The 27,902-nt window shown below is 41.1% G+C and overlaps 1 protein-coding gene across 2 annotated transcripts; it reads left to right on the plus strand.

The window, feature by feature from the left end:
- The first annotated feature begins 9,274 nt into the window (after positions 1-9,274).
- On the plus strand, positions 9,275-26,929 carry asxl1 (ASXL transcriptional regulator 1). 2 transcript variants are annotated; one of them, XM_088330951.1, is made up of 12 exons: positions 9,275-9,678; positions 12,184-12,266; positions 13,749-13,751; positions 14,650-14,767; positions 16,693-16,870; positions 17,065-17,225; positions 17,381-17,465; positions 19,158-19,324; positions 22,331-22,427; positions 22,840-22,945; positions 23,108-24,047; positions 24,127-26,929. In XM_088330951.1, the coding sequence occupies exons 1-12, from the start codon at positions 9,622-9,624 to the stop codon at positions 26,599-26,601; spliced, it is 4,470 nt and encodes a 1,489-aa protein (XP_088187077.1). In that variant the 5' UTR covers positions 9,275-9,621; the 3' UTR covers positions 26,602-26,929. The 2 variants fall into 2 exon arrangements, with proteins under 2 accessions (XP_088187077.1, XP_088187076.1); XM_088330950.1 differs by lacking the exons at positions 9,275-9,678; positions 12,184-12,266 and having other exon boundaries at positions 13,732-13,751; positions 16,693-16,822.
- The last annotated feature ends 973 nt before the right edge of the window (positions 26,930-27,902 follow it).

Here is a 27,902-nt window from a genome sequence, read left to right on the forward strand (position 1 = left end):
GTGACGTCACGCTACTGGCTCGCTGCGGCGCCAGCGGGAAGTATAACTTACTAACTAAAGGACTAACTACTTAACTTACTAACTGACTGACTAACTAGTGGTGAATAAAAATATATACTGAATAGCTTGAATACATGTAACCGCGGTGTACTTGTCCCACCAAAGATCCACATTCACGCTCGACTGGATGATGAGGTTTTTATTACAGTTACTGCAAATGGATGAGTCACAACATTAGCTTTTCTGTTGGCTTTGATCTCATTGCAGTTCTCTCTGGTAAGACTGCCAACAAAGCATATCAAAGAGCTTTCTTTTCACTTTACAGAAAATACATTTTAGAATATCACAATACATTTTTACATCTTTACATTTTAACAAGATACTTTTAAGAGATCGTATAGTGGATTTTTAACGTTTACAATGGATTCAACATATTTTTCTTTCGTCTGAATTTTAACCAACATCATCCTTTTTTAATGTATACGAAAAAATAGAAAAAAAAACAATAATGAGTATAAAAACGGGTACAAGTTACCTGCAAATGGATGAGTCACAACATTAGCTTTTCTGTTGGCTTTGATCTCTACAAGGGGAATTCATAATTTAGTAAAACAGAAACAAAACTAAAATAAACCTAAACAGCTTGACAATATCAATCACATTACTGTGCATGTTGAGAGATTTGTCAGCTGGGGTTATAATGTTTAAAATTAACTTCTTTTGTGGAGCACCAAAAGATGTGTCTTACCATTGCAGTTCTCTCTGGTAAGCCTGCCAACAAACCCCGCCTCCCGGTCACATGTCAGAAGCCAAAACCAAACCCCACCCCATATCAGCAGATAGCACTGTTGGACTCATCATTGCAGGACATTTACCAAAAACTATACACATATTTCAGCAGGAATTTCAATAAAATAAAAGTTATTATTACACCCGTTACATACATACACACACAAATACACACATACTACCAAAAAATACAATTAACACTCCTCTTATGTTAGTTTTCAGGTAACACGCCCCATGTTGGCCGGTCTGTGGCGACACATGCCTTAAATCAGCTGAAAAATACACTAAATGAATTAAGACGTCATGCATTTTTTCACATCTCCATGTTACCTTGTTAGGCTGCCTTATCCTTTAAAATACTGATGTTTTTTGTTGTGCATACCTGTCAACTTCCACGGCTCCATACCCTTACAATTGTCGTATTTTCCCTTACAAAATACAAAATAATCTTACACTCTATGTAAAAAAAAAAAAAATTGGAGCGTGTATAAACATGTTATATTGTACATGTGTTTCGATATATCATATATATTGTTGATTAACATTTTGTTGTGAGATCCTGAGTTGCTCGACATGAATGAGGTTTATTATAAAAAAAGTTAAATAATTAAGTAGCTTGGACATTCACTGTAGAAGGAAAAATACATGCAAATATAATTAAGTAGAATAATACATTTTCTTATTCAAATTATTAATTAATCTTCTGCTTTAAATTGTTGTTGGTAATATACTGATTAAGGGCAGCACAGCGGCGCAGTGGTTAGCGCATGTGCGGCACAGTTCAAGTCATGGGAACCTCCTGCGTGGGTTCAAATCTAGCTCCAGACTTCCTGTGCCGAGTTTGTATATTCTCCCCGTGCTTGCGTGGGTTTCCTCCGGGCACTCCGGTTTCCTCCCACATTCCAAAAACATGCATTTCAGGTGAATTGGCCAGTCCAAATTGTCCCTAGGTGTGAACGAGCGAGTGAGTTGTCTGTCCCCGTGTTCCCTGCGATTGGCTGGCAACCTGTTCAGTGTGTCCCCTGCCCACTGCCCGATAATTGCTGAGATGGGCTCCAGCACCCCCGCGACCCTACTGAGGATAAGCGGTGCAGCTAATGAGATGAGATACTGATTAAAGGGATAACCACAAACCTGTCTTTTTTCATTTTCTCATTTTATACTTCCTTTTTTTATTAACTTCTTTATACAACATAATAATTCGTAATATAATGCAACAAAACAAGTTTGTTTTAATGAGTTGAGCCGAAAAAGACGGTTCTCTAAAAAGTTACGGACTTCCTTTCACTACATCAAACCGCTCGCTGCGTCGATTTGTTCCGGGCACTCTGGATTCCTCCCCCATTCATAAAACATGCATGTCAGATTAATTCACTGGTCTAAATTGTCCCTAGGTATGAATGAGCGTGTCTCTGCGTCCCCTGCGACGGGCTGGCAACCAGTTCAGTTCGAAGATGGCTGGGATGGGCTCCAGCACACCCCGCGACCCTAGTGAAGAAATGGATGGATAGAAGGATTTGATGACTGGAGGCAGCTGACTGCCCCATTGTAAAGAGTTGGATTTATTTATTTTACCTTGCGGCATGCTGTGCTTGGATTTGTTCCATATTTTAGCCAATGTTTGTGTTTTCCGTTTTCTAGCTATCGTTCCTTAAAACAGCAGGCTTTCAGCATCTTTTCACCTGTCCTCTTGGGAGTGACGTATAGGGGGCATTGACGCTTCACATGACATACAAACTAATGCCAGCAACTAATGTCATTAATCACAAAAGAACAATGCAAGGGCAAAGTGAAGCCACACGAGCTAGTGTCCTGGTGTCATTTTTGAGCAGACTTGTTTTATTTTTCTTCATTTATTGTGTTGTTTATCAAGTCAAACTGCTGAGAAACATGGCAACAATTTCAAGACTGTACAAAAACTTCAGCCAAAATTCCAGCACTTTTCAAACCTTGAAAACATTAAAATTCAAGCATTTACAAGGATTTCCAGCACCCGTACAAACCCCGAGTATTGCAACACATCTTCGAAAAAATTTTTTTTCATTCTTATATTTTTAACTATTATAAACTAGATAGCAGCACGGCGGCACAGTGGTTAGCGCGTGTGCGGCACAGTTCTGAGGTCGTGGAAACCTCCTGAGTGGGTTCAAATCCAGCTCCCGGCCTTACTGTGCGGAGTTTGTATGTTCTCCCCGTGCTTGCGTGGGTTTCCTCCGGGCACTCCGGTTTCCTCCCACGTTCCAAAAAAACATGCATTTCAGGTGAATTGGCTGGTCCAAATTGTCCCTAGGTGTGAATGAGCGAATGAGTTGTCTGTTCCTGTGTGCCCTGCGATTGGCTGGCAACTAGTTCAGGGTGTCCTCTGCCCACTGCCCGGAGATGGCTGGGATGGGCTCCAGCACCCCCGCTACCCTACTGAGGATAAGCGGTGCAGCTAATGAGATGAGATACCGATTAAAGGGATAACCACAAACCTTTTCTCATTTTATACTTCCTTTTTTTCTTAACTTCTTTATACAACATAATAATTCGTAATATAATGCAACAAAACAAGTTAGCCATTTGTTTTAATGAGTTGAGCCGAAAAAGACGGTTCTCTAAAAAGAGACGGACTTCCTTTCACTACATCAAACCGTGGTGATCCGGTGATGACGTAGGCTGGAGAGGGGTCTGTCTGTATGCCATACAAGCAGGGGCGATTTTAGGTCCAGTGCTCTGGGGGTGCTGAGCACCTAGAGCAGGGCTGTCTTGGGCCAGTTATGGCCCATAACAAAATTTTTACTGGCGTGCGGCCTCTGTAATAAAAAATAACATGTGGCCCACCGGTAATGTTGACTGCAGTATAAAATCAATTTGTACCGCAAAAAAACTTTAGCCCACCCTGTTTCCAAAACGGCAAATGTAGATAAAAAAACGAAAGTTGACTGTGGACAAGTGGAGATTGGAGTACTTTTTCACTGAAATATGAAACAACTGCATCCCCTTAATTTGCCAAGAGACTGTGACTGTTTTCATAGAATCTAATATCAAGAGGCACTGCCAGACTAAACATGCTGACTACGACAAGCTAACTAGACACAAACATTGTGAAAAGGTGAAGCAACTAGATGCTGTTTTAACGGCACAGCAGTGTTTTTTATGAGACCCTGTGAGTCGAATGAAAATGCCAAAAAGGCGAACTATGAGGTCGCAACGCTGATCGCCAAGCATCCCAAAGCCTTTCACTGAGGGTAAATTCATTAAAGACTGTTCAAAGAATGTCAGGCAGACTTTTCGGCCCTCACACATTTTCACTTTCCCCAAATCTGGCCCGCTTTCTGAAAAACTAGGACACCCCTAACGTATGGTCAAAAAACATTTTTTCATTACACTTAATTTCGGATGATTCAACACTGTTCAGGAGTGTCACTTCCATGGACTACATTGCACTTTGTGGTTACCAGAAACACTATTACTACACCATACCCAGTTTTACTAATTTATTTCTTATAGAGTATGCAGATATACACATAGAGTACACAAACATACAGAAAAAAAGCATGGAACTTCTTAAGTAATAATGCATTCTGTTCAACTCTTTACAATTCAACCCTACACTTGACGGATAAAGCTCTGTCATTGTTGCACTCGATTTAATGCATCTAAAAAAAGGACGAACATTCGTTGATGCTAAAAAAGTCATGGTACTGGGTGGCAAATGGTAAATAGACTGCAGTTATATAGCGCTTTACCAGTCACTGAGGACCTTCAAAGTGCTTTACAATAACTTCAAACTTTACGCATTCACACACACACACACACACACACACACCAATAGCGGAGTCAGCCATGCAAGGCGCCTACCTGCTTATAAGGGCAATAGGGTCAGTGGGTTCAGGGTTCAGTGTCTTGCCCAAGGAGAATTAGACATTTACCCCGAAGGAGCCAAAAATCATACCAGTGACCTTTTTGGTCCTAGGACGACCGGTCAAGCTCCTGAGCTACTGAAGCCCTCGTAAAGTAAAATAGTGGTAAAATGGTTGTTCAACGGCGGTTGAGTGGCTAGCGCGGCACAGTTCTGAGGTCTGGGGATCAAATCCAGCTACCAGCCTTCCCGTGCATGGATTTCATGTTCTCCCTGTGCTTAAGCGGGTTTCCTTTGGGCACTCCGGTTTTCTCCCATATAGACGCTGCCCTACTTACGGACGATCGTTCGTAAGTCATATTTGTTCATAAGTTGCTTCAGTGCCATATTTTGGATGTTTAAAGTTTATATAAGTATGTTTAAGGCTTGTGTCCGTAACCTGTATTGTTTTGTACTAAAAAATAAAATAATATGCTCTATAAAGACAAATAAAGTTTAGTTTAACTTACTTGTGGAAGATGCACTTAAAGAGGTCCTCCTTCGTGGTAAAAAGTGGCCGAAAAAAAGTGTTCTGACCATTTTCTCAACCGCATCAAGCTTTCTTATTCCATTATCATTTCAAAAGAAACGGCGCGCATCTTCTTTACGATTTCCACCAACGAATGTTTGCACGAGATATTAAAGAATAAAACAGTCAAAGTTCTTAGAGCGCTAAAGATACAGTACACGTAGTACTGTATGTTCACACACAAACTAGGAAGTAGAAGCCGGATTTCTTCTTCAGGTTGGATCCTGGGTGACCTCTCACAGCGCCACCACACGCCGGTAGTGGCGGAAAGAAGCACTACAGTAATGTCCTGAACTCGGAAAAGGAGCACACAATACAAAATCTAACTTACAGCAATGTCCGGATATTTTTCAACCTCCAGAAAAAAATGTTCATATCTACTGTATTACGTAGGTCGAATGGTCGGAAGTAGGGAAGCGTCTAGATACCAAAAACATGCATGTCAGGTTAATTAGCCGGTCCAAATTGTCCCTAGGTGTGAGTGAGCATTTGACTGGTTCTATGTCTACGTGTGCCCGGCTGGCAACCAGTTCAGGGTGTCCCCTGCCCACTGCCTGAAGATAGGTGGGATGGGCTCCAGCACCCCCGCGACCCTACAGAGGATAAGCGGTGCAGATAATGGATAGATAGCTGTTCAACATCACCACTGTATAACACACTCACCGTAATACACCGGAACCTCCATAGACTATACCGCTATACCGTAAATGACACTAGCAGAGCGAAAGAGGAGCAGGGCTTGGAATCAAATGAACTGAACCATTTCAAGGCAGTGAAGTATTTCCGACGCTGCTGTTTCACGTATTTGTTTTGGGTTACTTTTTAAAATGTTTTCATCTAGTGTTTTTTTTTATCATATTTAAGCCTATCCTCTCATTTATTAAGGAAAAGTGACTTTTAAAAAATGCTATTATTTTTGTGTGTGCTTGGGTTGAATTTGGGGGTGCTTGAGCTCCACAGCTCCATGTCCTTACAAAATGTTGTATTTTCCCTTACAAAATACAAAGTAATCTTACACAATTTTTTTTCAAACGTGTTTATTTATGTAGTTTAACATGTTATATTGTACATGTGTTTTGTTATATCATATATATTGTTAATCAACAATTTTGTTAGATGCTGAGTTGCTCGACATGAATGAAGTTAATTACTAAAAAAGTTCAAAAATTATGTAGGTTGGACGTTCACTGTAGAAGGAAAAAATACATGCAAATATAATTAGTAGAATAATTCATTTTCTGCATTAAATTATTGTTGGTAATATACTGATTAAAGGGACAACCACAAACCAGTCTTTTTTCATTTTCTCGCTTTATACATCCTTTTTTTCTTAACTTCTTTATACAACAATAATGATTCGTAATATAATGCCTTTCACTACATAACTACCACAAGAAATCCGAGGCGGCAGACGCATGCACACAGTAGCACCAAACCGCCCGCTTCGTTTGCAACGAAAAAACGGTACCGAGATAGAGGCTACCGCGGTGACCTCGTTTGACTTGATTGATTTGCCGTTTCGTGATAGTTGGTGTATAACGGATGGTACCCATAATTGACAAATTTGCGTTTTTCTGTACAGATTTTCTCGTACGTCGTACACGTCTTAAAATGCATAGTAAACATACTTTGTACGGCAAAAACATACAGGTTGACAGGTATGGCACCCCCAAAACGGGCTGCTTACACCCATGTATGAAAGCATAGTGATTATGAATTTTTATGTGTATTAATATTGAGCATGCCTTGCTGTCTAGAAAGGGGTGGAGAGGTGTTGTGAAAGGATAGTGGGATTGTGGACGCATTCTTAAAGATGGGCTGGGCACCCGTATGATGCGGCAGGGGTAAACCAGTGAAAGCTGTCGGGCCCTGCTGTTGAACAAAAGAGTGTGTTGTGTCACCTTGACCCGAGTGACATGGCCGCTTTCTGGGGTCCCATTTCATCTGGAGGGATGAAAACATGACCAACTTAGGTGCCGAGGTGTTTGGGCAATTGGGCTGGCCATGGTCCAAAAATGTTTGTGTGTGTTTTTTACTACTTTTTTCCCTTTTATTTTGTTTGTTATTGTATGTGTTTGTCTTGCTCTCGGTCACCCTTCTTGAGGAATATGACCAAGGTAGATAGATAGATAGAATATTGAGCATTACTTATCTATTTTCACTCTTTATATTTTGGGGGAAAACTAGGACAGAGAACCACTGAATATGCCCTCATATTCTGTATTGTCCTGTCTTTTTCCGACTGCCTGCCTGGTGGTGATACGAAGGAGAAGGACGATTTGAGATGAGTCAGCGGACCAGCGTCCGACCTGAAGCATGTCAACCCCTGCATTTACCAGCTGGCAGAGATGGGAAGCTGCGTCGTGGCCGTCGTAGACTTTCTGGACTAGTTTACAGGCTGGGGGCGTCGTTGGTGTCATGCTCTTTCCGGACATTTTCAACATTTTACCTACCTAGTGTTTACTATTCTGTGTAGAGTAATGCTAATTGTGATTCACCCTGTTCAAACCTGAAAGGGGGATTGCCACATGTGAGGTTCTTTCTCGGGGTTTATTTTTTTTTCTCACATTGAGGTTTTTGAGTTGTTCCTTGCCCGCATGCTGGTTTAAGATCTGGTTTAAGATCAGGTACCGTAAATTCCGAACTATAGAGCGCACCTGATTATCAGCCGCACCCATCACATTTTATGGGGAAAACCGATTTTGTCCATACACAAGCCGCACCTGTATATAAACCGCATGCACCCACATCAAATAAACACGAGATTAATCCAAGCAAAACTTCAAGTACCGCGATTGAAACTAAATGTCCTTCGTTGAAGCACACAGTCCAAAAATCACAGCCGCCATAATGAACGTAAATTGATATAGGTACTTAAAATTTGTTGCAGACCTGCAGATTCTGGGTGACTGTTGATAGTAATCCAAGGAAAAAAAGTGTATATTTCCAAAGGTAAGGGTGGGAAAATATATATCCATTATTGTCCGCCGTGTCCACAAAAACTCACCTTTACCGGTCCCCACTTTCCCATCAGCGTTGGCGCTTGCTCCGCCCCTCTTTTTTAATTTGCTCGTGCAGAATAAGTGTCTCAAATAAATACAAATAAATACATTACAAAAATAGACAGTTGCAAATACATATTACACATATTTCCAAAGAAAGACGGTACATCGAGAGAGTTTTCAAAGCTTTAATAATAATAATATAACTTTCATCCTAAACCGTGCCTTTGGGAGGTAGCCTCACGCTACTAAAAAGACGCTTGCTCACCTGCTAATTAGATAAGGAAAATGAAGCCGTAATCATTTGAATTTCAGCAGAGCTTGCTCGGTCCACTCCACGCATCGGCCCGGTATTGCAGTACCTCCGGGAACGGTGCATTCGCAATGATCGCAGCAAGGCTTTAGGCCTAGAACCTTAGCTTGGCCTTTTGGCTGAGAGTAAGTGTCCCGGCTCCTAGGCCTTGTAGCGTATTATGAACTGACCGATAATGGATAATGAATAACGAAGATAGAACAATAACCCTGCAAAACCCCTCAGCAGACCATCCCCTTTTCCCTCTTGATAAAGACATCTAAGTTGTCTTACTCAATGTCGAAAAGAAATTTTGTCATGATGACGTCGTTCCACGCTTCCTTACTTCTTCTATACACCCCAATAACACGACCGTTTGCTTTTAACTTAGTGGCTGCGTCATGAGCTGTATTTTGTGCAATTTGCACGACAAGGGTATGCTTACGCTCATAAGTTGTGATCTTCCTCGGCACATATATTCCACCGGTCTAAATCTTACCTCTCATACTCGAGCGCCGCTGGCGGCCCGTTAGAAGAATTACATAAATTGGCCGCATCTCTGAATAAGCCGCAGGGTTGAAAATTTGGGGAAAAAGTAGCGGCTTATAGTCCGGAATTTACGGTAATTGTGCAATTTTGTAATTGCAATCCTGTGCAGTCCTTTGAGACATTTTTGTGATTAAGGGCTATATAAATAAATGTGACTTGACTTGACTTGACACGAGTGTAGTATTTGAACGACCATTTGATTGCAGGCCTATGTCGCCGCTGACCTTTGGCCCGTTAGTCGCATTATTGCAAGAAAGGCTTGTTGTGCTGCAGTTCTCCAGTTCTCCAGTTCACAGACTCAGCTTGCCTGCCCGCCTTCCCTTCCACAATCGTTTTGCCTTCATGCCGCATCGCAGCTATGCGCGTTACCCTCATTTAAGAACGACCACCGGCACACTCTATTTCCCCACACTAGCGACGAACATCCGGTCAAATTGGGCGTCGTAAACAACACCCATCTTGAAAAGCACCCGTATTGTTTTGAGGCTCCTCACAACCGAGAACAGCGTAGCTAGCTGCAACCGCCACCGTCTTCTTCATTACGCTTTGTAGGCACGGCAGGCCAAGTGCGGAGGAAATGAAGGACAAACAAAAGAGAAAGAAGGAGCGGACCTGGGCTGAGGCGGCTCGCATGGTAAGTCTGATAGTATATTTTGAGAATTTTGTGGAGCTTGTGAAAAGGATTTACTCGATTCGTCTGCGTCGCGGCCGTTGCGGGTTATTCTCCTCCACACAAGCTGGGAAACGTACAAAGCTAGCCGTTGGTGTGACATTGCTAACTCCGCCCGTTTGTCTCTTTAAATATCCATCTTCGGTGCCTCCCTTTATATATTTTTCCGGGTGAAAAAATGGCAACCGAATATGTCATTGTAGCTAGTGTGGTAATATCAGCCACACCGCTAAATCTTGCCTGTTATGTTCGGAGCTCTTTGTTTGCTAGGTTTCATGCTAGCCAGTTAGCATCTTTTTAACATCAGTTGTCATGAAGATGCACGATGATCCTACGACACCATTAAAGCTAAAGAAACAACTCATCTGAATTATAACCCAACCCTCCCCCTATATATTCTTCCTAATATTGCAGAAGGACGTTTTAGAAGCTAATCGTTGAGGATATTGTCGTGCCTCCGGTTATATTGGCCTTCAATATATCCATAGTATTGTGTATTTAATTAGATTTATACTGTATAGCACGGCCTTACGGAACACCCCGTGTCACTCCAGAACGAGCAAAAGCATTATTTCCAGAGATTTGAAGCTAATAACCTGAGTTTAGCCCCCGTTTATGAACTGTACTACAATGCATTGACCTACATTTAACATGGGAGTGTTTGGTCGCGTGAGAATGATCCAGAAAGGAAGATGTACCAAATGCATGTTTAAAATTGTACAATTTAAGGATGGGTAATTTACACGTCTAAAAATCCACACATTAAACGCTCTGAAATACTAAATTGGGAATATCATACAGTTTATACAAATGTAGCAATTCTGAGCGTGTCAAAAAGCAAGTATGCATGCTTTTCGAAGTGATTTTAAGACTTTACTCTTTGTTGTTACTTGACCCTTCCCCCTGCCTAATGACATTTGCTGTTTTCCATAAAAGTGCCTTTTTGGGATTAGCATTATTATATCTTAACAAAAGCACCGAGTGCTGTGATTATAGTAATTTTTGTCAAGGAGGTGAACCATAGTGGTAGAGTTAACTTTTTTGTTTACAAGGAATTTGGATTTTGTACCTCTCCAGCCTTTTTCCAGTCTGTGGCACCTTGACCTTCCAAATGAAATGCTAAATTGGCTTTCATCTGAAAATAGGACATTGGGCCACTTTGAAATGAAATGATCTGCATTTATATAGCGCTTTTCAAGTCAATGACTTCCCAAAGCGCTTTACAATGTGATTTACATTTCCCAATAGCGGCCTTGCAGCCATGTAAGGCGCTAACCTGCTTATTGGGGGTATTAGGGGTTCAGTGTCTTACCCAAGGACACTTCGACATGTAACACGGAGGAGCCGGGATTCGAACTGGGATCCCTTGATCCCAAGACGAGCGCTCTACCTCCTGAGCTACTGCCGCCCCTTACTTTGCAACTGTCCTGTGCTTTTTTTCCATAGCCCTAGTCTTCTGTGTTTGGTTCAGTACATCTCTAAACAGTGGCTTTTGATATCTGGACTCCAGCTTTAACCGACTCTTAATTAAGGTCTCCCAAATTCTGGAAGCGGCTCTTTACAATATTGATGAGGCTGCGGCCATCTCTCCTGGTTGTGAAGCGTGTACTGCCACATTTTCACCCAGTCAACAGCCTTTTTTTTTGTGAATATGCTTTATAATTGCACTCTGTGAAGTTGAACCACAATTTGAGAATTTCTTGTGTCCAACCCTACCGATGAAATGTGTTGATTATGCTCATCTGGATCAGCATTCTTCCCCATACTTGCGATCTAGTTTACTGAACCAACCTGAGTATATTTAAGGCTCAAGGAAACATAATTTTAAAGAGCTTTCTCTCATACCTATTTAGGGTATTCCCAAATTTTTAGATGTGATATTTTTAGTTTTCTCAAACTGTATGCCATAATCAGCAATATTTAAACAATATAAAGCTGATATTGATGTGGAATTTATGTATGTACAGTATGTCCCTATGTATGCCCCTATGTATGCATATGTATGACTTCTTTACAGGATGGCAGAAAAACAAATTATTGTTAAAGTACTCCAATTTTCTGAGACAGTCAGTCCTGTATATTAATTATGCACACACCCACACCCACAATAATGTTTTACGAGAAAAAATTGAATTGCCCATTAAGTTTTCTAGTGTGATCTTTACTTTAATGAGCATTGGTTTTTTTTCTTAAATGCTATAATCCGTAAATAATTGTTGTGATTTTTTTTTTCCAAAGGTTGATAATAAATTAATTTCAAGTGATCTTTTTAAGGTGTTAACTACGTTTTTCCTAAACATTTACAGCATCTGGGGGCTTGTCAATTATGTGTGTTGCCTATTTGACTGCCAGGGCTTTGTCCTAAGTAGTTCGTTACATTCAAACTAGAACAAAAGCTTAGTCTTCATTCTAAGGTTTGTAACATTTTCAGAATACTCTTTAATTGCTGTATGGCTTTTTGGGGGACAGGTGCTGGAGAACTTCTCAGATGCTCCAATGACGCCGAAACAAATTCTACATGTCATCCAGACCAAGGGGCTGAAGGAAATGCGGTCAGAGAAATGCACATTTATCAAAAATTTGTTACGTATGACCTGACTTCTTAAAATAATCCAGTAAAAACAAGCAAAATGTTTACTTTGACTATTACATTCAAAAATAATTTATTTTAACTCTCAGTATATTTTGGAGATTACCATGGAAAATAAAACCGTTGGCTACAATGGAAAATTGACAGTGCTTGAAGTGTACAGCAGAATAAATTCCCTCTCCCCTTCTAAAAAATAGGACAGTCCTTATTGTCATTGATAATCACATAGTGAACATTGTTTGCAACCAGATTATACTGTAATACAAACAAGATGGACATGTTATAAAGAGTTAAAGATCATCAATTTAAAAAAAAAACATGGCAATGTAATCATCATGCTAGCAACATTCTTACAATATTCCATTCATGGTGGAGAGATGTGACCTGTTTGTCTAAGTAGTAGATAATATGAAATTGTATTTTCATAATTCAATTACTTTTAAAACTGACAGTGAAAATATTTTAGAACAATATCTATTATTTTACTGAGACTCCTCCTATCCTTTATTTTTTTTGTCTTTTGAAAGTTGAACACTGTTGTTAATTCTGAGTCATACTTTGAAAAAGGTTGACATTTTATAAAGTTAGTGAAAGAGTGACAGGGTATTTGAACTAATTTGCTCATTTGTAGGGATGTACATTCACATTTTTCTTATCAATAACCCATAAAATGTTCCATCTAGAGACCAATAAATGATAACTTTATTCATGTTTTATTTTTTGTGTATTATACATGCTATAAAACAACACATTTACATTTTTCAATCAGTATGTCTTTGCTCTTGCTTACATATTCATATACAATAACATTATACTGCTCTGGTAAACATGTCTCTAAAAAGAAATGTGTGAGACAAGAGCTTGACTTTGTAAATCAATTGATTAATACTCACTTTGCCAATTTATCACGTACAAAAAAGATTTATATATTTGTTGCCGACGTGACTTGTCCAAAGAGTACAAACCATCAAAATATGTATACTGTATATATTTTGGGGATCTTTGAACAGATGTTTAGTATATAAAAGCAACATATTGCATTGCTTTTAAGACTGTCGTTTGCTGATTGTGCCAGGGCTGACAATTTTATTATATCCTAGTGATTATCATGTAAACGTTGTGATTTGTTAGGTGCAGTTAAGTTTATCTTTAAAGAACTGCTTTGTATTTCAATCACCCACTTGTAATGACAAAAGCGACAGCTCTGTTATACCATATTTTAATTTTACTGATCAGAATCGGAAAAGAATGATTCTTTAATTGTATCACACCTGTGTTTGGATGCAATTTACTTTGTATTTTTCGAGACACACACATTAGAATGTTTTAGTCCTTTGTTAAAACGTTATTGTTTTTTTCTAATAATGTGTGTCAATGTGGTTTTAACTCTCTCTTTTCTTCTTTCATTTCTATGGACTATTTCACCCATTGATGCTCTAAACAGAAGGTATGTATAAAGTAAACACCTATGTACATATATGTTGGAAAAGCAGCTGTAGTAGTATTATAAGGATACTTCAATGCCCACAGTGACCAGGCAATAATAGTAAATTAAACTGCATATTATTTTGCTTCTATAATCATGGAACAGAATTTTTTAATGACTGTTTTTTGATGAGCAACCAACTAATATTGTGGGTACGTGATACATTTAATAATTCTTATCTTTGTATAATTCATTTTTTTTAAGACCAGCATTTTTTGTATTCCATTTTAAGTTGGGCAACAATGAGATTATAAATGAAATGAAATGATCTGCATTTATATAGCGCTTTTCAAGTCAATGACTTCCCAAAGCGCTTTAAATTGTGCTTCACATTTCCCAATAGCGGCCATGATCTGTGCAGCCATGTAAGGCTGCTAACCTGCTTATTGGGGGTATTGGGGGTTCAGTGTCTTACCCAAGGACACTTCGGCATGTAACACGGACAAGCCGGGATTCGAACTGGGATCCCTTAATCCTAAAACGATCGCTCTACCTCCTGAGCTACTGCCGCCCCAGATGTTGGCTATGTTTGCACAAGTTGACACATTACCCAATCTGCTCGAAGTATTGTAATCAATGACCACTTCGCTTTTTCCCACTCATTGGAGCTGTCCCTAATTTATGATGTGGAGTTATTCTCAGTTTGAATTTGGCTGATGGCATGTTAGTCAAAACCATTGGATTTTGAGGAAGTGACGTTTTCTGCGGGAAATTTAATTATTCTCTTGCGTTCACATTTTACATATATCAGAGAGACAACTTCAAGTCTACAGGGATGCTGTTGGTTGTTAAATGACACAAAATCAAAGGACAAACTGCCTGGTGATACAACTTTGTGTTATCTATGTTTAATATTCAGTGGTACAGCACCTTTGGCCTGCTTGGTGACAATGCTTCACTCCCAGGTGAGGGGAGATCGGGTCAAGAACAGCATCTTCTTTAAGTTACCTGGACGGATGAGTTTATTTACTCTTAAGGTATGTTCATGCAAACCCCATCATTTTGATTTGATAAAAGGCAATCAGTTGATCGGAAAAGATTGAAAAGGTAATAGAAACGTTCAGCAGAAGGTGATGGGATGGTGGTGCAGATGGTTCCCAATAGACCGCAGGAATTCGGGCTAGGTTTACAGGGTAGGTCTCATAAGTGCATGTCTCGGTTTTGGGGACTTCTCTCAAGTTCTATAATGCAAACTATTTTGCCAGCCAAGAAACATTTTCAAACGATGAAAGGTGCAAAAAATTTTAATATTTTGAAACTTTAGAGTTATACATCAGTGTAAACTCTGAATTGACAATTATATTTCCACAAGGATGATTCTAAATGTGTTAATTTGTTAAAGAGATATTTTGCTTTTTCCAAAATGTGTTAAATGACAATACTAATTACTGAAATTAACTGTAGCTTATCAATATGGGTATTGTGGCTGGAAGTTGAAGTCGCGCTGTTTGATTTTTAATGAATTTATTTCCAAGTTAGAGTGAAAAATAAGAATTTTTTTGATCACCTACAAACCAGCAAAGGTTCTGGTCTAACTTCTAATGAGGGACCTGGAACTTTTCCTTTTTAGTAAGCCATAACGAACTGTAGCCATAAATATCCTGTTTTTTTGTTGACAGGAGTGGCACTTTGTGATCTTCTGCTGATGTTTTATGCATTCAGACATGCTGTTCTACATACTCAATTGTAACAGGTGGTAATCTGTATAATTTTTATTAGCGTGAATCCGTCCGGCCATTCTGTTTACCTCTGCCATCAGTAAGGCATTTTCAACCAGAGGACTGCTATTTACTGGTTATTTTCTATCTTTGGGACTGTTCCATACCTTAGAGGTGCTTGTGTGCGAAAATCCCAGTAAATAAACAGTTCTTTAAAACGCAGCACTAACAACCATGTCAACAAAAAACACAGAAATCATATTTTTAACTTATTCACTTTCAGATTGTCCCTATCATGTTTACATCCTTAAATACATTAAGATGCTTCCATGTACCATAAATGATCGATTTCATAATTGTGTTAACTGGCAGCTCAACTTGTATTACTGATCCTGCACAATGTGTATGTTTATGGCTGTTGTATGTGTTTGAAGAGTGAGTATATCCAATTGCCCTTTCATAGTTTTCGGCTTGCGACGTGGAAATGCATCAGTGCAGCTTATTTTATAAAAATCCTGAAAGATCTTTTTATATTTGAAAGAATCCGCTTAAAGAGTCTCAATATGATATTCTGTTCCACACTATTAGTGGAATCAAAATTAAAAAGGAACTGTTTCAATCCTTCTCAGTCCCCACCATTTTATCGGCCGCTTTTAAGACAGAATTCATTGTTTTTTCGGTGTTTGGATTACAGTCTATCATCTTTCGGAACTGGCTGGCTGTCATTGATCAATGATCACTGAACCCGGAAGCTATGACTCTTTTTCTCTGTTTTTAGTTATCAATAAGTCTGTTTTAAGGTAGCTACCGTACATTTTTGGATCTTGATCAAGTAAAGAAATGATTTAATTTCTGTTTCTAGAAGGGATTACAAATGGGCACAATTCTGGAATGTAGTGCAGACATATAGTGACTCCAAGCAAATACATACTTAAAGCAGTTTCCAGTTATTCAATCTGTTTACCGGTAATTAACATCTTTTAATTGAAAGTTAACTTTTTCAAATTCATCATTTCTTATTTTGTATAAAAAGCTTTTGTTTTAACTTGTCAAAATTTGTTTGAGATTGTATAACTAAATGGATAACTAGTCAGATTTAATTTTAGGTTGCCAAATTACCAATATATTTTCTATAAAATACATAGGTATTTGAGCTATGATCACTTTTTAAAAACAATGTTTGGCTTCAGAAAGCAGATGATTGATCTCCCCCCACCCTTTTACTTGTGCTTTTTGATCCACAGAAGAATGCTCTGCAGTGGACCAAAAATTCCGAATCAGAAACTCCATCGGAGCAGGTGAGCAGCGTTGCTGCCCCGGGCTCCAGCAACGAAGGCCTCACAGAGAGTGCAGCAATTGTCACCGTTGAAACAAGTGAGCAGGAGAGCTGCAACTCCACAGAGACTTTTGCCTCCAATTTGGGTAACCTTACACATATCAGATGGGAACATTTTTGTCTTAGTTTAGCTCCTACTGTGTTAAAAGTGAAGAACATGGAATTTTGAACAGCAATGGGGCAGGTAATTGTTATGTATCCTGCCTCTAGAAAAAAAAAACACTGAATATCTGTTTATGCGAAATGTAAGTTTTCTCTTTTCTTTACATCGCAACATTAGCCGATGAAACATCAACCAACGTTGCCGGCCCCACCGAGATACAATCTACCAGCCAACCTCAGACCCGACTTAGTAGGGCAGCAGTTTTGCAGGGGCGGATGAACACTCAGCAAGTCCAACATGTTCAGCACACCCAGACCAGACTAAGCCGATCCCGACAGGTCAGACCATACTCAAAAACAAGCTTCGAGTACAATTCGTTTTTGTATGGAATGTGAACCATAGATGATTGAAAATGTGCTAAATATATTAAAGGTTGAATTCTCATTTTTTGTTTACAAACCTGTTGATGATCACCCTCATTGCTGGCCAACAGTCAGGGCGGCAGCGGAAGAAAGCAGTCATGATGCCTCGTGTTGTCCTCACTCCTCTTAAAGTCAATGGAGAGCATGTGCCCTCAGGTAAACCTACAGAAATTATGATGCGGCGGGGGATCGGAGGGGCCCATTGCCCTGATTTAAGATTAGCAATTCCTTCCAGGCCTCTACTTTCTTCTCCTTCTCCATTTCCTGTCGGAAAAAAATTCAAAAACTAAAACCAATGTGCAACTTTTTAACAGCATAATGTAATGTTAAAATAATGTAATTTTATTTAATTTTTGTATTGCAAAAGTTATCAAAATTGTTCATGTGTTATGTTACAATATTTAGTTTGCAAGTGACGTAAGTTCTCTTTAGGGCTTTAGGTTTTTTGGGACAAACCCCATCCTATACGTTTTCATGTGTTTAACCTGTCGCAAAGTTTAATTAATCAAAAAGAATAAAGGGTCATTCACTGCATGGCACATTACTTCCCACTTGGCCTACCTAAAGGGTTGGCTACCTAAAATGTTGAAAGAGCTTTAGTCTAACAAAAAAAACATGTTTGGAGCTGCAAAAAAATTAAAACGCTTTACTAGAGCCTTATAAGGTTGGCAACACGTACTGTAAAGGAAAAAAAACATTTTGTAAGTACATAAATCATATGTGCCCACATTCAAACAAAGGATATTTTCCAAGTAAGATGGTACACTGAAACAGTTTTAATAATATATGGTACCTTTTACCGCGTAATGTCTCTACAGCTTGCCAGTGTGCCGCCGGGCTATTGACAAACTAATACATTATGTGTCTGTACAATGTCACCAGTCACTGAAATGATTCATGCCACATATCATTGGAAAGCTTATACTCTTGGGATTCAAGATATGATGAGACCATTTTGCTGTCTTCAACTTCTTTGAATGTCTGATAAAATGGCTTCGATACATCAAGGACAATCCATAGAATCCAACTGAGTAAAATATTTACTCCAAAACACAAAATAATGCCAAAGATTAATAGAAAACTGCCTAAAACATTTCTGCTTTGTTGGACGTTGCTTGTTGAAGTCTTTTAGTTTCGCCTCTATATTTCCATTTACAAATAAACAGACTTGTATAATGATTCCCACTTTGGTAGTTAGCGGCTTATCTTCCAAATTTTACGGTAATTTTGTGCGCATTTCTCGAACTATCCATGCGCAAAGGGAACGTTCACTACTTTTAAGCGCTGCCTCTGGTGGTCGGTGGGACAAAATAGAACTTTAAGGTATTGGGAAAGTCCTGCTTATCACTTCATCACCTTGAGATGCGCAAGTTATGATGTAACTCAAAGGAAATTGATCCATTCCCTTTTGCTTTGTAGAAGAACAAGTTAGTATTCACCCACTTGTAATGTCAAATTAACACCCATGGCATAGCAAAGCTGGGGGTCTTGTGTGGAAATGGTCCAATAAATAACTCCGATATGATGACACAACCCGCACGTCTTGAGTTGAAAAAACCCATTTGACAGATGACAATGCATCTTTACTTTCAAGAGCCAGTGCACTGTATTAACATACATTATAAGCGTTTATTCTAAGTATTGAGGACTTGCTTTACATGGGAACCAGTAACTTGTCATTTAAAATATCGGAATCAACATTTTTAGCAACTAGTTAATAACCACCAATTACTTTTAAAGGACTGTATCTTCATTAAAGAACAGTTGCTGTGCATCAATGGGTTAATCAGTTATCTTTCTTTATAGAGGGACTTTTTTTTTTTTTAAATGTGTTTTTGTTATTTGTAGGACCGATGAAGAGGAACCGAGGAGGGATTGATGTGGACTTTGAAACACCGGGCTCCATTCTTGTCAACACCAACATTAGGGCACTCATCAATGTGAGAACGTTTTCAGCATTCCCAGCCCAGTCCCAACAGCAGCTACTACAGCTTCTTCCAGAAGTTGACCGCCAGGTAACCAGGTTGTTTCTAAGAATACTGTTGTTTATTTTATGTTGTCATGCAAAACTTCTAAAGGGTAATCAACAAATGTCAACTATTAAGTTGCCCTTCATTTCTTGAAAAATACTGACTAGTTATGGACCACTATCAGATTCTGAGCAAAACAGTTGCTGTATCACAATGTTAATATCTGAGCTGTTAAACTCAAGAGAAAGTTACAAATTCTGAAGTGTTCTCAGTGAGCCAATATTCTTTATAGTCAAGTCGTGTTTATTTGTGACGCCCTTCATCACAAGGAATCTCAAAGGGCTGCACAGACCAGACTATTGCAAACTAAAGACTTTGAGCGCAAGAAAAAACTCAAAAACCTCAACATGAGGAAAATGAAGAAACCCTGAAGGGACCATGAGGTAATCATCTTTCAGGATGACCAGGCTGCAATGGATGTTGCAATTACAAACAATAGAATTAAAAATTAATTATAGAACAGTCATAGATATACTTAATTTGTCATTCTTGTTCACATGTATACAGAACAAACTTTCAAATTTCCTGACCTGCACAGTTTCCGTACGTATAAATATGCTTCATAATGAGTTGGAGTATTTTGAAAAAGGATACCGTACTACAGTGCAAAAGACTTGTAAAGTGAAACAAGCCAATAGGAGGATCCATATAATGTGCAAAATATAGGGATGTGCATTAGTCTGTAAATGATCATAGTTGTGAGTATTGTACAGTAGTGCGAGAGTCCAAGAGGAGCAGCTGAACATATGTGCAAAATGTGCTTCTGTAGAATGCACAGGCGCTGCTGTGCCCTCTTCACCAGTGGTGCAGTGTTCACTGACCAAGTGACTTTCTGTAATGTGAACATGAGTTTGTCTGTAATAGGAACTTTGTGCAGCTGACCACCTCCACAGCCTTATTGATGAGAAGTGGGACATGGTTCGGCTGTTTTTTCCCTAAGTCAACAATGATCTCTTTAGTTTTGTGTCTGCACCAGCCCACCAACCGATTAATCTCCTCTGTAGACCAGGTCGTTATCATGCCCAATGAGGCCCACCACTGTCGTGTCGTCCGCAAACTTCACAATTTGGTGTGGCTGATCTTGGGAGGCAGTCGTGTGTCATCAGGGTGAACAGCAGGGGGCTAAGGACACAGCTTTGGGGGGAGCCTGTGCTGAGAGTGATGTTGGAGATGTTCTGACCAAGCCTCACTGACTGGTGTCTGTCGGTGAGGAAGTCCAGCAGCAGATTCCGCGGGGCGTGTTGAAGCCCGGTAGTCTGTCTGTCTACCGGGTATTGTGGGTTGATGGTGTTGAATGGTGAACTGAAGTCCAGGAACAGCATCTGCACATGAGTGTTCTTCTCCTCTAGGTGTGTCAGGCTCAGGTGAAGAGCAGAGGAGATGGCATTCCCGAGGAAGTGGTTTGACCCGTAAGCGAACTGAAAGTGGTCGAGTGAGGATGGTAGACTGGAGGTGATGTGCCCTTTAACCAGCCTCTCAAAGCACTTCATTATTATGGTAGTCAATTCAACCGGCCCCGTAGTTGTTCAGTGATGTTATGGTTTTTTTTGACACTGGGAGGATGATGGCAATCTTAAAGGTATTGAAAATGTCTGTTAAGACACCCGCCAGTTGATCGGGACACTCCCTGAATGTTGAATCCCCTGAGCCAACTCAACCTGTGTCAACAAAAAGTGCATTGCAGCTGCATGAGGGAACGCGAGTCTTTTTATGCTCACAGCCTTATCGAGCTGAAGGTTTGGATGCTGCAGCACCAGCACCATCAGATTCTTTAAATTCATTATTGATAAACAATTGGTACAAGCAAGGATCAAAGCAGTACAGAAGTGATCCCATCAATATAGAATAAATTAGGTTTTAGATCAGGGTATAGTGTAATAATAGTCTGTGGTCTGTGCAGCCCTTTGAGACATCTTGTGATTAAGGACTCTACAAATAAAATGACCTGACCCATCCTGGAATATTGCCAGGGTTTGGAGCTTTCCGTATCTTGACTTTTTTCAGTGTCTTCCACATGTCATTTGAGTCCAGGAGGAGTGCTCTTTCATCTTGATTTGGAACCAGTTACACTGCAGGGGTGCCTCAAACTTCCCAACTAAATTGTTAAAGGCATTCATAAAGACTATGCTTGGGTTCCCCACTAAGGGGAAGGGTGGTTGGCGTTCCACATATCCCTGGTTTAGGTGGTGTTGATGAAATCGTCTTAGATTTTTTTTACTGCGAGGACGCTTTGTTAGTCTAGCAATTTGCTTATCTCAGCAGTCATCCAGGGATTCTGATTGGCACAGGTGCAAATTTAGTGCCTCCATTGACCCCTCAGTCCACACCCTCACCTGCTTCACTGTAGGTTTTCCTCTAGTCAGCAGGAGCTTGTAAGCAGGAATTAGCACAACAGAAAGGTGGTCTGATGCGCCATAGTGGGGGTGATTTTCTCTTAATGGCCGGACCTTAAAAGGATTACAAAAGACCGAGGGATGCGTCCAGGTGGCATCCTTATCAGATGCCCGAGCCACCTCACCTAGCTCCTCTCAATGCGGAGGAGCAATTGCTCTACACAATCCCTGCCGGATGACTTGAACTTCTAACCTCTAAGGGAGAGCCCACCCACCCTGTGGAGGAAACTCGCTTGGAGGAAAAAAAACACTCTTTGGTATACACTGAAATTTTTATTGGTGATTGAAACCATGATTTTTTTTTTTTTCAAACTTCAGTTATTTGGCTAGCCAGTACAACTTTGCAATTTAACATTTCACACAGAAAAATAAAAATAGTTGGGCTTTAATTTAGTCAGATGTGTTGTTTACTATATGAAGGAATTGTGTGGAAGGACTATTGATGATGTGAATGTTTTATGTTTAGGGGGTTACTGTCAGAACAACAATTTCATGTGGAAGATAATGTGGTCCAAGACTTTGTCCTATATATTTATATTATGTGTTTTAATTTGAGAATTTTTCTAATATATGTACATTTTGGCTGCTGACTCTGAAGGTTGGAACAGATGGCATGGCCAGACTGAGTAGTTCAGCTCTCAACAATGAATTCTTTACACATGCATCCCAAAGCTGGAAAGAGAGGCTAGCTGAAGGTAAGTGTTGCCACTTCAACAGAAAAAAACAAGCTTTGTTATTGAATATATTTAACTTTCAAAGTATACTTTTTTTATTTCACTTTATGAGAGCATTTAGACATTTGTCAATCTACCTTACTGAAACCCATCATAAAACTTTGCAGATATTTCGAATTTAATCAATCCTACATCTTACATGGTGTAAATTACGCTGCTGAGAGGCTGACTAAAGTACCGTCACACAATTCGGACTCTCAGATAATACAATAATTAGTTATCAGGGCTGGTTCCTTAAATAATCCATTGGAAAACGATAGCTAAAACCTATGGTGAATTTCTGTTAATTAGAAGTCAATGCCTATACTGTGACATGTGATTTTGAGGTGCTTTTTTTCTTTTTTTTTGAAACCTTTACATTTTGTATACTTAGGAGAGTTCACTCATGAGATGCAGGTGCGATTCCGACAGGAAATGGAGAAGGAGAAGAAAGTAGAGGCCTGGAAGGAAAAGTTTTTTGAGGAATACCATGGACAGAAGTAAGACTCCGATTATTTTAATTCTAATGTATGCATTAATTTAAATTTGATACTTTCCCAGTGCTACCCATGTCAGTTTTAGCAGTTTTACTTTTTTAGGAATGTTTTATATAACCCATTTAACAATAACCTGATTTAACAAATCTGGAATTTCACCTGCAGGTCTGGCCTGACGAGAGAGGAATCCCTCAAATTAACAATGGCTGATGCAAGTGAAGTTGCATCAAGTGAAAGCGTCTCTGTGGTGTCAACCAGTGCCCCTAAGAGACGGAGTGTAGGCCGGAGGAGGCGAGATGGTAGAATGAGGAGGCGCACCAGGGCTGACCTGCGTCGAAGAGCCCGTCGCACCCTCTGCAAGTCCAACTCTCCAGTCATTCAGCCTGTGGAAGCTGCTGAGGAAATTGCTTCTCTGGAAACTTCCACGGTCTCGATTGGTTCTCCCATGTCTGAAAACACGATGATTCAAGGGGAGGTAGTGCTTCAAGCTGAATGTGACGAGGAAATCCCACCAGACACTGTCTCCATTGAGCCAAAGACCCCCATACCTGAATCAGTCGTACTTCCAGCCCCCACTCCAACTCCTATTCCCAGCCCAGTATCCACTGGTGACGACAAAGAAGCAAACATTTCAAGTTGTCTACTTCCTGAAGAGATTGCACCTGTATTAGCGTCAACCTCTTCTCCGTCTTCGTCCTCATCTTCATCCGATTCCTCTCCTTCGTCCTCGCCTTCTTCCACTTCTGATCAACAAGGCACGTTTACCACTGGCTTGGACTCCTCTTCCTCCTCTTCTGTATCATCCGGTGCTGCAGTCACTACAGATCAAATGGATGATACGGCGTCCGCCGTCACATCGGTCACTGGAGAAACCGCCACTAGCAGCCGTGAAAGCAGCCCATCTGACAGCCCGACAGGCACCCCTGCACCTAGCGCTCAACACAAAGAACAGAAGAGAAGGCCCGATGAGGCACGTGCCTTCTCCAGCTTCCCCGAAAAGAGGCCACGGTTGAATGACCAGCAGTCCTTTCGTACCACAATTGACAGGGTCAACTCAGAGAAACCGCAGCCGACAACGGAGGAACCCAAGGTGCCTCCAATCCGGGTAAGGGCCTTTTTGAAGTACTTTTGCAGATACATTACTTACAATAATTATGCATACTTTTATCATTTCTATGCCACAGATTCAACTGTCCAGAATCAAACCGCCCTGGATCAAAGGGCATCCCACCTACCAGATCTGTCCCCGCATCGTGCCCCCCGGAGAGGCCTCGCGGAGGTCTGGGACGGGCGGGGCGCGGACGCTCGCAGACATCAAAGCTCGCGCGCAGCAAGCCCGTGCCCAGCGAGAGGCCGCTGCTGCTGTTGCAGCCTCTGCCGATGGGCAAGGGACGAACAGGGTCCGGTTGCGGCCTGCTGCTGGGTTACAGGATAGCAACAGTGGGCAGAGAGCGCAAGAACACCCAGGACCCATTGAGCCAGGAGGAGGAGGTGGAAGAAGGGGAGGTGGAGGTGGGACAAACGAGCAGGGAAAAACTTCTGAGACGAATCCGTCTGGAACACAGCTACAGCATCCCAATGTAGAAGGCAAAACCACAAATTCGCCGTCCCCGCCTGCTACCTCAACTTCTGAGCCCGCGAAGGCCCCACAGACACCAAGCCCTCCTATGAATAGGTGCGGGAGACTCCCTGTGGTCGACCAAAGATTGAGCCCAACATTGTCTAGTAATCCAACATTTTCCAACAGACCTGCGGCCCAAGCAACTGATAGTACGTCTAAAGAGACAGATACAGGGGAAAATTCCCTTATTTCTCCACCTGATAGGCAAAACAAGATCCAAGCGTCTGCGACTTCCTCTTCAGAGAGGCTCGAATCTAAAAGGGAAAAACCACCATTGGCTCAAACCTCCATCCCAGATTCTCTTCCCAGGTTTGGGGCCCAGGGTGTGGTCGTTCAGAATCTGGTCAGATCTGTGACGCCTGCAGAGCTTGAACTACAGACAGAAAGAGGCCTAGGTGGTGTCATTCAACACGTTCCCCGTCACGAAGTTTCCCCAGAAAAGGACACAGACTCTGCTACAGCAACACGACAGGTGGAAGCATCACCTCCAAGTAGAGCTGACGACTCAGGGATGCACAGTGACTCGACGGAAACTGCTTCTGATTGTGAGAATGAGAGCCAGATGGATGAGCAACAACCTGACCATGATTGGCCTTTGCGAATGTCAGGTCATAGAAAGATGCAGGAGGCCATTTGTAGCCCTCCTCGAATCCACCAGCCAGTTATTCAAGCCCACGAGTCCATTTGCCACGGTCAAACTGTTATTCAGGCTCGTTTTCCAAACAGTATGACTCATCCGCTACAGACTCTAAGCTTTTCCCAAGATAGCTCGTCTCACAACCCTGTTGTCAAAGTCGAACCTGTAGATGTTTGCAGAAACACTAAACGGGGTTCTGCTGAAGAAGACTATAACGGACGTATTAAACTCCCAAACTCCCCTACAAGTATTTCCGTAACCTCAAGAAAAGTGTCCACTTCAACAAGACCAGTGTCTAGTGTGGAAGCCAACAACCCATTAGTGACACAACTTTTACAGGGTAGCCTTCCACTCGATAAAGTTCTACCTGCGCATGCTGCCGACAGGCTGGAAGTCGGCCGATCAGCAGGATCCCAGTGGAGACCCTGCCATAGGGCTGAGGTCACGGCCCAATTGCCTAACTCTGAAGGAAGCCTTGCTACTCACGTCAAGTCACAGAAAAGCTACCCTGTGTCATGTTTAATGGAGACTCCCACAACATTGCAGCATCAATCTCAGGAGACTTCTGGCGCTGTCCCGGTCATTACTTCACCAACACTCTCTACTTCCTCCTCAAACTGCTCTTTGATCAATTCTAACAATAGTGTGGAGACGCCACCTATCAAAGACTTAGCTGTCCCTCAGCGCTCACAAGTGGCTTTACCGGACGGAGGTCATTCTGCTCATAGGACTGTACTGAATGGCCCATCGCCACCTCATGCAGAACCCTGCCCCACAGAAGTTGTGCCCAGTGTTAAGAAAAACTGGCAATCTCCAGAGTCACAGATTCCCCTTCCCAACCAACAAGAGGCTGCACCCGCACCCAACGTAAAGCTGGAAGTTGGTTCAACGCCTTCTTGCCAGGCGATGGCTAAACCATCCATTGTTGTTACAAAGAAGGAGCCTATAAGTGCTTTGGATGGATACCCTAGTGGAGGAGCCATGGAGGGGCTCATTAATATGGAAATGAATTTGTCTCGGATGGCCAAAAATGAGCTCAGCAAAGCTCCATACTCGTCGAGTTATCACTCATCATCATCCTCCCTCCCTTTCCAGCTTTATGGAAAATTCTCAAAGCAGGGTCTCGGAGGTGTCAGCTACACGGCCAACGTATCCGTGATGGACAATAGCAGCTTTTCCCGAAACATGACTGACGGAGTAATCCAGCTACGGCCCCGTTTGGCTTCTGGCCAGGCCACCCTCAGCATCCAGACCTTTACTGACTCTACGGCTGACGAGGTGTCGCTTAAGTGCTCCTGTCGCCTGAAAGCCATGATCATGTGCCAAGGCTGCGGCGCCTTCTGCCACGACGATTGCATCGGGCCCTCCAAGTTGTGTGTGTCTTGTCTGGTGGTGAGATAATATGTGCAAGCGCTCGATCAGTGCAAGTCCAAACCGGAGTGGTCGAGATGGGCAAAAGATGCCTTGTACACTATTAATGGGGTGTTTGTTTTTGTTGCACATTTTCAGATTTTCTTTTTAGCTGTAATTATATATTATTGATATTCTTTTTATGGACTATTAATATTATTTTGAGGCATGGTTATTTGCTGATGTTTGGTTATCACGCCTCAAAAACATTTACCTCATCTTGTCCCACCAACCATTAATCGGTGGCCATTGTTTTTTGTTTCCTGTTGTCTGCGCAAAGAAATATTTTTTTAACCATTAAAGGAGTAAAGAACCGTAATTTATTTCAGTCATTTCATGTTGGCCATACAGTACTTCATCTTTAACTTTACTGATAGAAATTAGTACCTGAACAAACTGAATGTTGCGATGACATAGTTAAGTGCAGGCCTCCCGTATTAAGCTACTGTTTCCCTTGAGTCAATTCTGTTAACTGTATGATTATTCTAGGGTGGACTTGTGAGCATTATTTGTTCCTGTGCCGTGATAAAGCCTGATTTTACCTGTACACTTTAGGCCCGCACTGGCATTACCAAATCTAACCTGCAAAAATACGTCATCATGTTCATCTACAAAATAATATGAAGAATCTTACTTGTATAAGCATCTTACACTACAACGGCAAAATGGTTATATCGCACATACGTACGTCTTGGTCACGTTTCGTGCGGAAAACTGAGTAATAGTGCACCCATTTCCTCTAAAATCCTGACTTTAGCAGCAAGTTTGCTTGGGTACAGTATAATGGCCCAAGGCGCATTCAATCTTGAGCAATATGTTCCGTACCGTGCCATTAAGTCTTTCCCTCTTCCACTGTTCCCCTTCGGCTGGCACTCACTTAACTCGATCAAATCATGCCCAGTTGCTTCTATAATTCGCAAAATTAAGATGTCATTTTAGGTGTGCGGTTGTTTTCAACAACACTAACCATTTTTTTGTTTGAATTGTCGGGCCTCATTTGTGAAAGACTACGCATTCACAAAACAAAGCCAATTGTAAGCATCATTTGTTTTTTATGAACATCGTGACCTGAGAATATGCTGACTTTCACCGGGAGCTCTGGCCCTGCTGTACGCGCAAAATCTGGAGAATCGGGAAACTACAAAAAGCTGGGTGAAACCAAAGAAAGTATCTAAAATTGATAGGTGTGTGCTGAAAAAAATCAATTACATAACACATATAAATAATATATTTGAATAAAACAGGCGCAATCGACATTGACTCTCTCTAGGATCACACACAAAAACTTTAGA

The sequence above is a fragment of the Urocampus carinirostris genome, chromosome 3, assembly GCF_059441175.1.
Source record: "Urocampus carinirostris isolate Australia breed hairy pipefish chromosome 3, RoL_Ucar_1.0, whole genome shotgun sequence".
Classification (NCBI taxonomy): domain Eukaryota; kingdom Metazoa; phylum Chordata; class Actinopteri; order Syngnathiformes; family Syngnathidae; genus Urocampus; species Urocampus carinirostris.

Bases quoted from the DNA above. Each gene is read 5' to 3' on its own strand.
- asxl1 (XM_088330951.1), top strand. From the start codon at position 9,622: ATGAAGGACAAACAAAAGAGAAAGAAGGAGCGGACCTGGGCTGAGGCG. The intron at 19,325-22,330 runs GTAACCAGGTTG...CTGACTCTGAAG, and splicing joins TTCCAGAAGTTGACCGCCAG to GTTGGAACAGATGGCATGGC. The intron at 24,048-24,126 runs GTAAGGGCCTTT...TCTATGCCACAG, and splicing joins CCAAGGTGCCTCCAATCCGG to ATTCAACTGTCCAGAATCAA.